This window comes from Zonotrichia leucophrys, chromosome 5 (genome assembly GCF_028769735.1).
Source record: "Zonotrichia leucophrys gambelii isolate GWCS_2022_RI chromosome 5, RI_Zleu_2.0, whole genome shotgun sequence".
NCBI classification, from domain to species: Eukaryota; Metazoa; Chordata; class Aves; order Passeriformes; family Passerellidae; genus Zonotrichia; species Zonotrichia leucophrys.
In genome coordinates, this window is record NC_088175.1 from 54,215,732 (window position 1) to 54,231,698 (window position 15,967).

General features: G+C 39.7%; 1 protein-coding gene across 3 annotated transcripts in view; it reads left to right on the top strand.

Moving 5' to 3' along the window:
* The window catches only part of SYT9 (synaptotagmin 9), a 72,105-nt gene that overhangs the window by 20,844 nt on the left and 35,294 nt on the right, over nt 1-15,967 (top strand). For all 3 annotated transcript variants that reach the window (XR_010440652.1, XM_064715686.1, XM_064715687.1), the window contains exon 2: nt 13,220-13,571. Coding sequence is in view for 2 of the 3 variants with exons in the window: in XM_064715686.1 (XP_064571756.1) it covers nt 13,220-13,571 (352 nt within the window). In the remaining variant the exon portion in view is untranslated. The remainder of the gene's footprint in view (nt 1-13,219; nt 13,572-15,967) is intronic.

The following is a 15,967-nucleotide window of genomic DNA, read 5'->3' on the forward strand; positions in this document are numbered from 1 at the left end:
GCCCCTTTAGGATCATTGAGTCCAACTCTTAAGCCAGCCCTGGGAATTCCACAAAAACCTGGCCCTGAGTGCCAAGGTGCCCTGGACACCTTTCAAACCCCTCCAGGGAGGGAGACTCAGCCCCTGTAAGGTCAAGGAGGGAAGATTGCATTTGGCTTTCTCTCTCAGCTCCTTTCAGCTCCATCAAAACACAGCAAGGGCCTGTGGCTCCAGCCATCCTACTCAGCATTAGTCATTTTTTAGACCACCAAAGCCCTCCAGGCTTATGTTAATAGATATTATTTATTAAGCTTATGCCAGTGGTCGTTTTATATGTATTTAATACATACTTCAGAATCTTATCTTTCCACCCATGCTGATGTATCTTAGACTTGGGATGGTCTTGTGTGAGTGTGTATGGCAGAGGGGAGGGATGGAAAAAGGGAGAAGAATAGAAAGAGAAGGGGAAACTTCTCAACACACAAAGCAAAGTAAATGGGTGTGGATCCATCTGCATTGTTGGAAAAATGGAGTGTATGAAGTCTGCCTGTTCATTGTCATAGAGGGAAATAGATCAAAATCTTCAGGACAGTTTTAAGATATTAACAATTCATATTTTAATGGCTGGATATTTTTACATGCATCAAATTAATGCACTTCTTTAAAGTGGTTGATACCCTTAAATAGAGTTCAACATGCAGCCATTGCTGTAAATGACTTTTTGTATGAGCACAACAGCTTCTGATCCTTTCTCTGGCCTTAGTCTCTGGTGTTCAGAGGTTTCCTGAGTTGTGGCTCACAGTGATTTTAAATATCTGAAATAAAAACACCTCCTGCTTTTCTTAGGTGCAAAATCTACCACAAGGCCCCTTGCAGCTTTTGAAACCTCCAGAGACATGCAAGGCTGATGTGCTTGGTGAAGCTACTATCAGCCTTAAACCCTGAAATGCTGAAGCATTACTATCTTGACCTTTATGTCAAGATGAATGAAAAATAAATTAACTTCTAGGACAGCAGGCCCTTCTGCAGGGCTGCATTTGTTGGAAAATGTCTGGTTTTACATAGAGGCAGAAAGGCAAAAGTGGGCTGTTTTTCATAAATGCTGAAATATCTTCATCTTGATACTTGCCAGGAGTTCTAGCCTTAAAGAATTAGTGATTGATATTGTTGTGTGGCATTTCTGGTTTATTATTCTGTGGGTCCAAAGCTATGGGTGTTGCTAACAGGAAGGTACCAGAGGGATCAGGGTTGACAGCATGTGGGGTTATACCCAAGTCTCATCTTTGTCCCTTGTCCCCCACCTGTCTCCTTGTAAAGATTCGTTTTCCTCATGAATCCAGCAGGTTCTCAGCAGCTCCTGCCCTTTTCCCAGTGAGTGATTTGTTGAGTGTGGCAGGGCCATGTTTCCCCAGGTAGAGGTGCCCAGTTTCACCCAGGAAATTTAAAAGCATATTCATACACGTAGGGAATTTAAGGGCATATTAATACTCTAATCTTCCTGAGTCACTGACAGAAGTTTTGCATCCCATCCGTGAACTCTGACGTTTATGTTGGAGAGCAGCAATCCCATGGTTGCTTCACTGGTGCTGAAGTGCATGGCTCAGATTTATTGTCATCTTGATTTTTTTCTTCCTCTTTTTAATCTATCACAGCTCAAAGTGCTTAAATCAGCAGCTGTAGAGAGTAAAGCCCTGAATTCATCCCTCAGTGAGCTACAGTACCTTCAGTTTGCTGTTGCCTGAGAAAGCTGCAGAATTGGAATGAGAAACACAAGAAGAAAAACCCCTCAAGCTTTCCAGTTGCAATTTTATATTCACTACTAAATACAACATGAAATGATTGAGTTCATAAGAAATTGCTCTGTTTACAAGAGTTGTTGCTTCTTGTTCTTTCTACAGATTGCTTTTAAATAAAATGTCTTGCATGGCTGTACAATTAAACCCAAGAAAACAGCAATCCAGATATATTCAAATCTTACTCAAAGCATACATTCTTTAGTATATGCTTTGCAAAAATAAGCAAGTTGAAGTTCTTTTCTGTATTCAGATTTGCCAAAATTAGGAAGGCTTCCAAGAGCATCTTAGCTTTAAAATAATCCATGTCTAGGAATGAAAAAGAAGAAGAGCAGTCTGAATGATAATATTATCAAATCTGTTTCTCAGTTCTGTTCTTTAGCTGCTGCATTCCTAAGATGTTTCACTTCAGATTTCTCTTGATTTTCTCTGTTTTCATATCTGTTCTGCAGTTTTCTCTTAGACAGTGCTGTTGACAGACAAGACATTTGGACTTGATCTTAAGGATCTTTTCCAACCCGAATGATTCTATGATTTTATGACTTCCAGAATTACCCACTCATAATTCTGAAAGTCTTAAGCTATTTCTTTTGCTCTCTATCAGTGGAGTATGAATTGAAAAAAAAATATATTCCATATTTTTTTTCTAACAGTGAATTCATAGTAGACATGATTTAATGGTACATTATTAATTCATTATCTTTTCTAGTAGTAAATATCCCTGCCAGTAAGGCTTTCATCACACCCTAATACTTATGGATCAGCCCAAAAATCTTCCTTTTATAAAGTGGGAACCCTTAATTCACAAAAAAACAACAGACCCAGAATACATTAGCCGTGGCTGAAATATTTTTAACAGAAGTCAATGCGAGTATTGCAGTACATCTGGCTCCTCATCTGAGAAAGATAAATGCTTTCAAGGCTGCCTTTATTTCCCTTTGTGCCAGCAACCTCCTCTTAAAAGAAAAATCAGGCTAAGATGTTTAATCAGCTTAAGATGTTAGTGATTTGTGATGGCAACAAGCAATTATGTTCCTCCTTATCCATCTCAGTCTATACAGGCAACTTTCTTGAAGTCCCTTGTGAGGTTTCAACACTCGTGACAACCTTTTTATGATCTGTCAGTACAGAGAAAGCAAATGAATTTTGGCTCTTCCTTCAATGTAAAGCAAGTATTGTAAATATTGAAGCACTGTGGAGTGCCAGACTCCCATAATGTAGGCTTAGAGTCGTTGATTCTGAAAAGGAAGCTAATGAAATAATTGACCTCGTTTCCATTGCAAGCAATCTGACTTTAAAGAGAAGCTTGCACTTCTACTCTATGTAAATTGTCCAGAAAAGTAATACTGTCTTATTTCTTACATATTTATTTTGAAAACCCCAAAACCAAAATACACCTAAAAATTAAGAAAGGTTCAAAAATAGATATTTTTTTAGGTTATTCAAAATCAGAAAGGCTAAGGGTTTCCACTAGACTTAATAAGATTATGGAGGAGAGACCACTGGTATATTAAATTCAGTGTTTCTAGTAGGAAAAAAATTGGAAGTTTGAAAGAAAAATACAGATTTTGACTAGAAGTGTATGAGCAACAGAGCTCCTATTAACTATTTGTCTCTGAGAAAGTATCTGTTGATCATATTAATCAGGTTATAGGCTTGTGTGTATATATTTAGGTTTCAGGTATTAATGTGAAACTTAAATGTTGTGGAAGCTCAAACAGCCCTTCATATTCTTTAGTGCTCTGTCTACATCTCCCAGTCCTTTGAATCAGTTTAATTTCCCAAATTTTGGAAGGTGGCCCTGCCCATGGCAGAGGGGTTGGATGGGATGATCCCAAACCATGCTATGATTTTATGATCTCTCTCGCTGTTGTTTTGAGCACTTTGGGAGAATATTACTGTACACTTTCATACAAATGGGAAGTGAAATGTTGCTCTGTCATTTCCTCTAGTACTCTAAAACACTTTACTATTATTGCAGCTTACTGGGCTTTCAAGGACTATAATGGAACCTGGAGCTTTTTGGCATGGTTCAAATGAGCTGTTTGCTCTTCCATAACCTGGGGGCTTCCTGCTGCTGGCAATATATACAGAAATAAATGGCAATTTCTCTTCATTATTATTCATAGGGTCATAATATTCAAGATTAATGTGAGCTCAGATGGCTTAGTCATTAAAATATTCACAAATCTTGATGGTTTCATAATTTTTAACATGCGCAATTTGTCAAAAAAAAAATTTCTACTGGAAAATTTCTCGTAGGTTATTCTTTATTCATTCTCCATCATTCATTTTGCTATTAAAACCTTTCATTTTGCTAATGAGGGAGCATACACAGTATTTGCCAAAAGTGACTAGTCATTTTGTTCGACTAGATGAGAAGTTAAATTCTTCAATTACTGCAGGAACTTCTACTTTGCATTCCATAAAAAAAGCCAGGATAAACACTTGCTAAACATTAATTACCATCTCTGCTTCACTTTGTGAAGGATCCTGCAAGAAAAAGAAAAGTCAAAGTGTATCATAGTAATTGTTTTCTTGGAATAAATAATCTGATTCTGTGATTTAACACGTGCAAAGAAGAAGCAGAAAAAGTCACAGGAACTTTACAAAGTCCTACAAAGCACAACTTCTCACTGTGAAGGACCTCACAGGACTGATGGTCACAGGAATTTGCAGTGTGAGTGTCTACCCCCAAAATTTCTTTTCCACTATCAATATCACCAGCTTTCCCTTTTAGCTAAAACATAACCATGCCTCAAATGCCAAATGGCTTTTAGAAGATTTCGTGTTCCTTTGCTCCAGCTACTTTTCCTGTCCTGCAGATGCATCACTCCCCATGATTTTTCCTAACAGGGTAAAATAGAGCCATTAAAGCCATCTCCATACACAGAGGACTTGAAAATCTCACGTGGTGTCTTTAGAACTGCTGCCCTCTCTTCTGTTATATTTTAATTTATAGATTTTTTTTCCCCCAGTTTATAATTTTTTACACTCAGCATTACAAAACCCCAGGTATACAGTAATTTTGCACATTTTATCAGTTGTGTGAAGTGTGTATTGAAAGAGAAATCAATAATAAGCAACAAGAAGCAAGAATGAGGCATGGGAACCTGGGAAAATCTTACTGCAGACATGAAAAATTCTTTTTTCTACTGCACTTTGTGACCATGTCACTTGTGGAGCAGAAGATTTCATTTCCACCAGAGGAACAGCATCATTCCTTGTCAGTAGATACCCCTGCAGGATGGCAGGGAAGAATGCAAGCCCTTGGACATACGACTCCTCTCAAGTCTGTCTTCAAAATTCACTGTTCATGCAGCCAGCTGTCTGATTAGGGAAGGCTTTTTTGTCACTTACAAACTGAAGCACAGTATTATGTGTCAGCTAAGTTGTCAAAGATATTCACATTAATGCAGACTAAATATATTAGAGATCCGCTGTGTAAACAGTAATAAATTCTTCTTAGAACAAGTTCACATACAATTTCAATTGTAATTAATCAACTATCTGAGTGTGAAATGACCTTACCTGAATTACAAACAAGACATTCTGCTTACGTAACTTTTCATCTTAATAAGCAAAACTTTTATTTTGCAAAACAAAAAAAGGTGTAATTTACTGTGTTTTGAGTACTTTTTTCTTGTTACTTAATGTCCATTGAACAATTTGCTTTAGGTTTTGTTGGTTTGTTTATTTTGGTTTTTGGTTTTGGTTTTGTTTTTTTGCATAAAGATTTAGTCTTCTGACCTTATCAATAAACTGTTATGTCAATCTTATGTCAGTTTGGAGTTGTATCACAGTGATTCCTGCTAGAAAAATACTCTGCACAAACAAATCTTTCACTCTTTTTGCCCTTTTTATTGTGAATATTTTGTATGGCCATTTAGTAACTCTGATTTCATATTGAAATTGTGCTGTGAAATTTATGTAGATTTAAACTGATTGACAAGTACCTTAGTGAAGTCCAGGATTATATTTATGAGGCTTAGTTAATGTTAAACAGTACCTGCAAAAAACATTAAATTTGTAACCATAGCAAAGCAGATGAAGAGAAGGCACACACTGATAAAGTGGAATTTGTAACACTTTTCAGGAATAAAAAGACATGCAAGCCACTCAGAGGATTAGAACAGTGTCTTAACCAACACAAGAGCTTTACATACCCTAAAGCCTACCTAGAAGATGTAGAACACACAACCAGGGAATAAAAAAAAATCACTAAAAGCTAATAACAGCCTCAAATACCAGTGAGACCCAGCTACAAATACATTTTCAGAGCATGGAGAATGTCACTGCCATGTGAAGCCCTGACACTGATCTCATTGAGGCCAGCTTTGTTGGTCCACACTCATAAATGTCAGGGTCACACGCAGGTGGAGCATGTACGGGTTACAAAATGAATTTAATCTGAGATTCCTTCCCCTGGTTTTCAGCTGCCTTCCTTTAAAGAATTGCCCTGAAAGTTTCTAAACGTGGTATTAAGGATAATTAACAGCATTTCAGAGAAGAATACATTGGCTGGGAATTATTCCTCTGTCCCAGGAGTCTTTGCCAAGGGACACCTTCCATCCTGAACAAATGCCAGTTATGTTAATTAAGGAAAACTTGTGAAGCACAGAGGAAACTACAGTGCAATACCAGGCTAAAACTGCTTCGGGTACTTGATCCTAACCCTTCTCCAATGGAAAACTTGGGGTTTTAGGTTTAAAACCTTAGGGTTTTAGGTTTAAAAAACCTCTCCAGTTGTTGCTGCTGTACAACTACTGAGCTGAATGATGGCTACTAGCCCTCCATGGATGTATTTGCACAAAAGAAAAACAATTTAGATTGTCAAAAGCACAGCTAGGATTTCAGAAGTAGGCGCTGATGTTTTCATTGTTTTTCAAGAAACTGGACTTCTGAACATATTGCTTAAAGCCTCCCCCCAAACAACAAAAAGGTAATGAGAAGAGTATTTTTTTCCTTCAGAAAATGACAGCTTGAAATTTCCACTGAATTTGGATGGAATCATATTTGCAAAGATTGATCTGTCTCAATATATCCTATATTCTAGTAATATGATTATTCAGAAAAAAAATGAGCTTCATTCTTTTATTTGAATGCCTTTTGCAATTTGTTGGGTATAAATAGGGAAAGATTGCTTGTCTTGGACTAAAAATATCTGTATTGCAAGATTTTGAATTGCTAAGGTTTGTTTCACCACTTGCCAGCCAAACTTCACCCAACAGATCCACTGTGTATTACAATACTTCTGGAATATTAGAATAGTCATTTTAATAAAAATGATAGTAAATCAGCAGAGAAAAGAAAGCCTGTTGTACTTTGATAAGAATGTGTAAAGAACTCTCCCAGTTAGGATTCTAGTAAAACTCATTCAACCTCGAGTTAAACCAAATTACAGCCAGTTTGTTGGGAAAGGAGTTCATTTGGTAGAACACCAGTCACATCCAGGCAACCTACAACTTGATTGTCTAAATAATTACATTATTGATCAGCAGTTCCTTTGATTAAATGTCATCTCTGCGCCTGGATGATGAGAAATTGCCTGTTCAGTTGTTTTTTATTTATCATATGTTGGCTCTCATTTGAATCTTTTGGAGGCAGACAAATCCAAACAGCATAATTTGTGCTTTTTGACTCCACAACTCCAATTGCATGTCTAGACACATAAATTGATCTGCATTAGCTATTGACCTTTCCCATTGTTGGCTAATTTAGATATTTTATTTTGTATAAAATTTAGCAATCCAAATGGTAACTTAATAAATACAAGAAGGAAAAAAAAATTCTTCAATCCTTGTTTCACATATGAGAAGACAAACACATTTCTGTGTGTTTTGCTTGTCTGATTTTTTGGTGAGATTTTTCAGCATCAGAGTTTTAGAGGGTAAAGCACAACCATTTATTCCAGAAAAACAAGTCACAGGCTTGCAGTGTGGTACTGTCAGTATTTGAATGGAATCACTACACATTAATCTTATCTACACAACACTCATGCACCATCCATGTAAAAGTTCAAGACAATTCAAATTCTTCTAGAACAATCTATGATTTTATTCAAAGTCAGTATAAAAGTTTATGTTCAGTGGATCTATACTAAAAACCTTTGAAATACAAATAGAAGCATCATTTAATTTCCTTTTTTACTAGATAATCTGCAAAGTGCAGCTGTGTCTTACAGCATTTGGTAATTGTGATCTAAAAAATGTTACCCACTTAGTATTTCATCCCTGCCAAAGTGAGATTATGCTATGAACCTACTTGGTGGCTCTCAGACATTGGAACAGGCTGCTCACAGTGGCTGGGGAGGTCTGAATTTTTGGAGAAATTTCATCAGGGCATATTCAGTGTGAGGTGACCTTGCTTGGGCAGAGTGTTGAACTAAATGATCTGCAGGGTCCCTTCTCCAAAGGTTCTGTGATTCTCTTTAATAGGAGAATCTGAAGACAAGGCAATTTATATTCCTATCATACATTCCTTGACAGAAAAATTGGGATTTTTCTTTTCTGTGTAACAGATCTACTTTAAAATGTAAGTAAAAAAATGTAAAAAGATTCAGCATTCAGCAATGACCAAACTGAGTCTTTTTGATAAAAGGGCTGAGGGGTTTTTTATCTCACTGACTGTAATAAAATCTGTCACAGAAAAAAAATTCATCTCTCCAATCTGTGGTAACCATTGATGGTGTGACCCACAGGTAGAAAACTCAATTTCGCGTGTTTTTTCCACGTCATTTTTAACCTTGTGATTGCTACAAGAAAAAAATAACCAAACCAAAACCGAACAAACAACAACAACAAAACAAACAGATTAAAAAAACCCAGAAAAAATTATGCTGATAGGCATAGTAGATAAATGAGTTGGAATTCAGTAGAATAAGAAGAGGGAGAATAATAAGAGGGATTGAAACGATTGAAACATGGAAACCTGGTCAAAAATTGAATATTGCGTCAGAGTATCTGCAAGAAAATGCCATGAGTAGGATATTCAGAGAGCCTCTGTCCATCCTGGAAACCATAGCTGAATTCCTGGTGGTTGGAGCTGCATGGAGATGGTGGCAGTGCCTCCTGAGTCCTCTCACACTGAAGCCACAGCCTCAACAGACAAAGGATTAGAGACAGCTACCAAATCTCAAGAATGTTTCATCTGGGGCCACCCTAAAGGTCTGTCCTCTTGTTTTCTGTCTGTTCAGAGGCCTCCTTTGGTGGAGGGGAGCACATTGTCCAGCAGCAACATGCCATAATCAATATGCCATAATCAACATGCTGGAATTCGGGAGCTCAGCTCTCAGTGCAGCCATGATGACAAAGGTAAAACTATGAAATTTTGACTTGGGATTCATATCAAGATGCTTGGCTGGCAGCATGGCATTCACAGAGGGGTTTCTGAGGAGCGCTTTCTGTGCTGCAGATCTCATTTCTGTGAGGACAAAGTAGTAAAGCCTTACCCTGCTCTCAGTACAAAGCAGAGGAAATCACTGGCATCAGATGAGTACTGCTACCACAGGAGAATACAGCTAAACAGGCTTAGAAAAACTGAGACATCTGGAGAGATGGAGTAAAAATTACACAGAAAATACAGTATGGAGCAGCACAAGTGGCGAGTAGCAAAGCAGCTCAGGGATGCAGCCAAAAATCTCCTCACGTGGGACTGTGCTCACCTCAGATGTTCACCATGGATCTGCACTGTTGTTGAAAATTGCCTGCCAGGCACACAGGATGTGAAAATTACTGTCTGATGAAAGGGAAAAGCTAGGAGCACAACCCTTTAGTCTGCTGTCTTCCACAGAAGCAAGATGGATCCGTGATGGTCTCTTTCCCACCCACAGAAACAAGAATTTCATACAAAAACTTCTTCCTGGCACAAAGGAGTCAGGAAGAAGTGAAGCCGGGATGATGGATAAACACTCCCCTCTCCTGCTGTGAACTGCACTGCTTACTGCCCAGCTTCTCACAAGCAAGCTGTGAGATGATGGTGTTATAGATGTTATTAAAGCCCCCCAGACTCTCCAAATGAAAAACAGTTCACGTTGCCCCCATGTGTTCCTTCTCTCAGGGTCTGTTCTCTTGTCCGGTTTTCGGCTGTTTGGAGGGCCTGGAAAGGCCCGGAGTGGCCTTGGGGCAGCCCGCGTATCAAAGGACGAGAAGAGGCTTCAGTTCTTCTTTCGGTTTTTATGTTTATTAATTGTTTATCTAAAAGATTTTCTCTCGGCCCGACAGAGCTCTGCTCAGCAGCCAGCCATGAGCACACTCCCTGCCCTCCGGGCGGTCACCTATCTTTATACCCATAGTTACGTGTACAATATTTATCATTTTTCCCCAATCCTTTTTATTCTTATTGTCCGGTGCACTTTCAGTAATGACCAATCCCAAAGTGCCACCATCACCACAGAAGATGGAGGAGAAGAAGAAGAAGAAGAAGAAGAAGAAGAAGGACAGGACATGCCCCAATTCCTCCATCTTACTTCTCTAAACCCCCCTGTACAGAAATCCTGAACCCTGTGTCTCACTCTCTAATTAACTAATCCCTTCACCATTCACCCCGGTGAAACCCTCCTATCCTCATACAGGTGTCGTCTCCTGTGTAGGATCAAAGTCCAGCCACCAGACACTTCTGGCAACATTCCAGGACTCCCGAGCCCCCCCAAGGGTGGTCTCGGTGACTCGGCACCTCAGTCCTGAGGTGCTGAGATCCCACATCCTCTAGAAAAACTTCTCTGCTAAAGTCACCTTCAAGGTAGGGTAGGGGACTGCTGGTCTGCTTTTCAAATTGTTCCTCACCTTCGTATTCACACACCCTTATCATTGGGCAGTCTTCTGTTCTCACCTTGTAATCTTCTGGCTGCTTCTGATAACTCCAAATGTCTCATTTCTTTCAATGCTGGGTCATTTAATTGAATCAGTTCTTTGACAGAAATGGCCTTTTTGCAGACCTCTCATGTATTTCTTGCTTCTTCTCCAGGGAATCCAAGACAAATTACTTTATTCTAAAGGCCGTCTTTCACTTCTTCATCCTTGATCCTCAGCTTTTTAATCAAAAAGGGGTTGTGCTCTGCCTCCACTGCCAGATTTGTTTACCAATAAATATTCAAAAATTATCAAGAACTACCATTCCACTCTCTCCCAAATTCCCTTTTATGCATGGGAGGAATTTCTTTAATTAATTTTAGCTCTAAAAAAACTCTTTGCTCTAATTCCAAGCAGCTGCTGTGCTGTCCCCACTCTTAATGAGCTTTGCCTTGATATGACTGGGAGAAGGACAGAAAGGGCCATGCTGGCTAAAATTGTTTGAAATTGGTTTGCAGCATGCAAAATAAACTGGACAGCTCCTGTGTGAAATGGATTGCAGTGTCACTCCCCCCACTGTGGAAATTTAATCTGGCTGGCTGGTGAGAATGAGACTCACAGCAGGGGCAGAAGGTATTGACTTTTCCCCTTTTTTTAAAAAAAAATGTTATTTTTATTTTGGAATGGACCCGGGCCGTTTCATCTGAATTGTCATTTTTAAATAATTGTCTTAGTAGAAGAAGTACATTTCAACCTTCTGCCATCCTTTGAGAATTCAGGCTGGCTGTTTGCTTAGAGAGATGCAGCCTGACACTCTGAACCTACACACCGTGTGAAAAATTGCTTTGATCAGCTTGTGTTTATAATTTAAGGCAGTAAAATAGAATCCTCACTAATTGTGTTCAAGGCATGATGTATTGTGTAATCCACAGAGAGATTCATTTCAAAAACATTGTAACCACAAAAACAGCTGTTCCACTGAGTCATTTTCCCAACCTGCAACTTAAAGCAAAACATAGCAAAACCCACTCCCAGTAACTTATTTCTGTTGATGGAGTAGGATAATGCTGGAAATGTGGGGAAAAACAACAGAAAACTCATCTGCACATTCCTTTTTATACCAGAAATTTGGAAAAAGAAAAGAAAGAACCTTTGGAGTTAAAAAATCCAGTTAAACCTCAGTTTTGAAGAGATATTGGTATCCTAATTAAATTACGAAGAGCAAGCCATGCATTCATAGTCAAAAATAATTTGCAAATGTAGGAATGAGTCTAAAATTATATGGAATGGAATTAAAATAATAAACCAAGATACAGCAGTGAAATACTTTAAAAATTCATGTCACAGAGGTGCTTGTGTGCATATTTTCATGCTGTTTAAGCCTAATACAGGCTCTGGAAGAGAAGCTAGTAAGAATTGGTAAAACAGGTGGAGGACATGCCCGATATGAAAAGAAAAAAAAAAACCCAAAAAGATAAAATGTACTGCAGGCACAGCTTTTTCATCAACAGGAAGTTGAGTGAGCAAGCAAACAACCCTTTTCAGATTTAGAATGACCTTTCATCTCACCCAGTTTGTGGAGGGTAATTTTAAGCTAGGTTCAAGTCTTATGTCGCCCTGATTTTTTAAGTTTTTCTAAGCCTTCTGATGTTTACATTCCTGTAACGAACTTTCTCACACGCTTTCAGCAAATATCTTATTGTTTTGCATTCTTTTATGGGAGAAAAGAAATTTGATACACTGTTGGTTTGTCCAGTGTCATTGGAGAGGTGGCACTGTCACCCTCCAATCCACTGTCACTTTTAGAAATCTGTAAATGTTGGAGCCATGTCAGAACTCAGTGCATCCCTCTGGGTGTCCAGAGTTGCCAAGGACCCCACCAAGGGGCTTGGAGACCCTGGCACGCAGCCCAGAACACCTGGGGGTTTGATTATGACCCGTGGAGCAAATTACCAGCTTTGTATGAGGTCACAGAAAAGTTTAACAGAAAGTCACAGAAGTTTAAATAGTATAATAATAAAATTATCACAGGGTGAAAATTTAGATGTTAGGATTTTTGGAATGGGGGTTTTAGAGACAAGATAGAGGAATCTGGGCATGTCTAGCGTTTTTTCTTCTCGTTCTTCTCCATTTTCTGCAGTGATGTTGGCACTTGGGATTGGTTTAGAGTAGAAGTGCACTGTCTAACATGGGTGATAGGTATTGGGAATTAAGTGTAAATACATTATACGTAGTTTGTAGTATAAAAAGACAACACTGCCCTGGGGGCGGTCAGAGTGCCTGAGCAGATCTTGACTGGGCAGAAAGAAAATTTAATAGATAAGAATTAATAAACAACTTAAGAATGAAAACTGAAGAGCTCTGACTCGTTCTCTGGACGTGCAGGCCGAAACAGAGACCTTTCGCACATCTCGGGGCTGCAATTAACAACTAAACTCCGAGAGGGTCAAAAATTAAAAATTCTCTTCACCTTGAGAAAGCTGCGTGACCGCGTCGTGTTATTTCGTGTCCTATAGTGACAGTCTTATACTGAATTCCAAGCTGTTTGGGGGGAAAGAATTATTCATTAGAAAGCAAATTTGCAGCCCAGAGGCGTTGGGCTCCGCGTTGGCGCTCTGGAGACGCGGAGTGACAGGGATGCGCTTCTCTCGTTCGCAGACATCTCCATAAGCCTGCTGTCCCTGGTTGTCACCGCCTGCGGCCTGGCCCTGTTCGGCGTGTCCCTGTTCGTGTCCTGGAAGCTGTGCTGGATCCCGTGGCGGGAGCGGGGCTTGCCCTTCGGGAACAAGGACAGCAAGCAGGAGCCGCTGCACTACGCGGGCGCGGAGGCCAATGAGCGCGACTACAGCGAGGAGTTCCTGGGGCAGCCCGCGGCCTTCCCCGAGGCCTCCATGAAGATCAGCCACACCTCGCCGGACCTGCCGCTGGACACCCAGGCGGGGGACAAGGAGAACTGCGTGCCCAACGCGCGCATGCAGCGCCAGACCACCGAGCCCACCTCGTCTGCACGGTCAGTAGCTCCCTTTGGTCTCTGTTGTTCGTGAATACGGCCCAAAAAAGCGCGGCGCACACTGATCGGAAAAAGGGTTTAATTTTCTTGCCACGTTCCTTTAAAAATATATATTGATTTTTTTTTTATATGTATGTGATGCTATTCACAGGGGTCTTAGGATGAGGGAAGAGACGAGGATCTGACTCCATGTTTCAGAAGGCTTGATTTGTTATTTTATGATATATATTACATTAAAACAATACTAAAAGAATAGAAGAAAAGATTTCTTCAGAAAGCTAGCTAAGAATAGAATAAGAAAGAACAATAACAAAGGCTCTGTCTCAGACTGTCTGAGCTAGTTGGGCTGTGATTGTCTGTTAATTAGAAACATCTAATGTGAGCCAATCAAAGATTTACTTGTTTCATTCCACAGCAGCAGATAATCGATGTTTACATTTTGTTCTTTAGGCCTCTCAGCTTCTCAAGAGGAAAAATCCTAAAGAAAGGATTTTTCATAAAAGATGTCTGCGACATATGTATATATACACAAAAATATATATATATATATAAGTTGTTCACTGAGGGGCACAAACCTCTGTAAGAGCCAAAATGAGGGATGTGGGACTCCAGGCAGCTCTCCAAAATGCAGTTTATTCCATCCAAGAGGTTACAGCAGTCCAGGGTGGTGGGTGACAGAGCTGTGCCCACAGCTGTCAGCTCCAGCTGCAGGCAGGCCTGGAGACCCTTTGGTTTTGGTTACAGTGCATTATAGACTTATCTTTAGGTTACAATGCATTATGTAATTTTCTTTGCTGAGCATCTTAATACAGCAGAACCAATCTATACCTTAGCTATTATCTATGGCCCGTCATCACTACCATAATTACCATATTCATGTTACTGTTCTCCAATCACTAACAGTTAGTACATTACAGTTTAAGCTAGAAGTTGTTTTTCAGTTTTCTTGCAGTGGAAAATTCTGAGACCTTTTTTCTACTTGCAACATCAGCAGGCTTGTTTCCCTGTGCTGTCTTTCTGCTCGGTAATATCATCTTGTTTGGGGTGGGTTTATCCTTTCCTCTAAGCCATAAAAACCCCTTCTGACTAACACACCCTTTGCCTCCTTGGTTATCCAGTAAGACTGGCTCAGCAATTCTTTTCTTCTATATCAAAACTTGCTTCCAACTCTATTCCTTCATCAGACTCTACATTTAAGAATCTTTCTGCTAGGCACACATGTCTGTGAGACTTTCTTGTCAAACTTTCATCCTTCCCAACAAACCTTGTAGGTGGAAGCGACTGTATCACAGTCCTGTTCCACTCTTCTCACAACTGGTGCCTTTTTGGGACTACCTAAAAACAGAGGCCAGGCAAAGTTAAGGGACTAAAATGCAGTTATATTTATTGAAAGGCCTTCAGGTACATTTTGGGCAGATAAAGCCCCCCTCAGGGCCTATACCCAAAATGGATGACAGGTCACAGGTTTTCATACTTTTATAATTTTGGTCCATTTGCATTTTGGGGGTTAATCTTCCAATTACAGCTTCAGATAATGAAGCCATTTACCCCCAGTTTGCTGCCCCTAACTCACTTTTTTTTACATCTCTTGGGGCTGAGATGGTGAGGTGTCCTTGATTCCCAGACCTGGAGAGGAATTTTTTTGCCTGACCCAACTGGGAGAACAGTAGCTAACACTCGATATAGAGTTTAGAGTTACACACTAAAGAATTGCAGGATTACAAATATATGAAAAATATAAAAGCTAAAATGCTAAGACATCGCAACTACTGTCTCATTGGTGCCTTTCCCTCAGGAGCTGGATAACACAGAGCCCTGCATCCTTTAAAAGCACCAGTACAGCGTAGATTTAGCTTGTAAAGCATATTCATTTGCACTTAGCACTGGTGCTGAACATTCAGTAATATCTCCTCAAAGATTTTTCCAAAGAAAAGTAGGGCAGGCTAATGAAACTCTTGCAAGAGTTAGAAATAGGATTAAAAAACTCATAGGTTTTAGCCACAATCATGACTTTGGGGAGAAGAGTGACTGAGCACAAGCCAGTGAAGTCTCCAGGGGAACTGGAAAACCAATACATGAGAGAAGAGGAAAGGGGGAGGCTGAGAGTGTGTGCAGGGGCAGGTGAAAAAAGGATTATGTTTCATACAGCAAGAATAAGGATCAGCATGTGAAGAGCCAGTAAATATCTGAGTCAAAGCAGATGCTGTTCAGCTGGAGAAGGTACAGCACTAGCCCAGTGGCTCTTTGCTAGCCTCTTCTTTTTATTCCTCCACAGGATATTCTGTGCCTTTCACTGCCATGAGGAGCTTAAGGGTTGAATTTTTCTTTTTCCTTTGGTGACATGATAATATTTTATCCTGGAAATGACTAATGTAGAGTCATAAGATTATGTATTT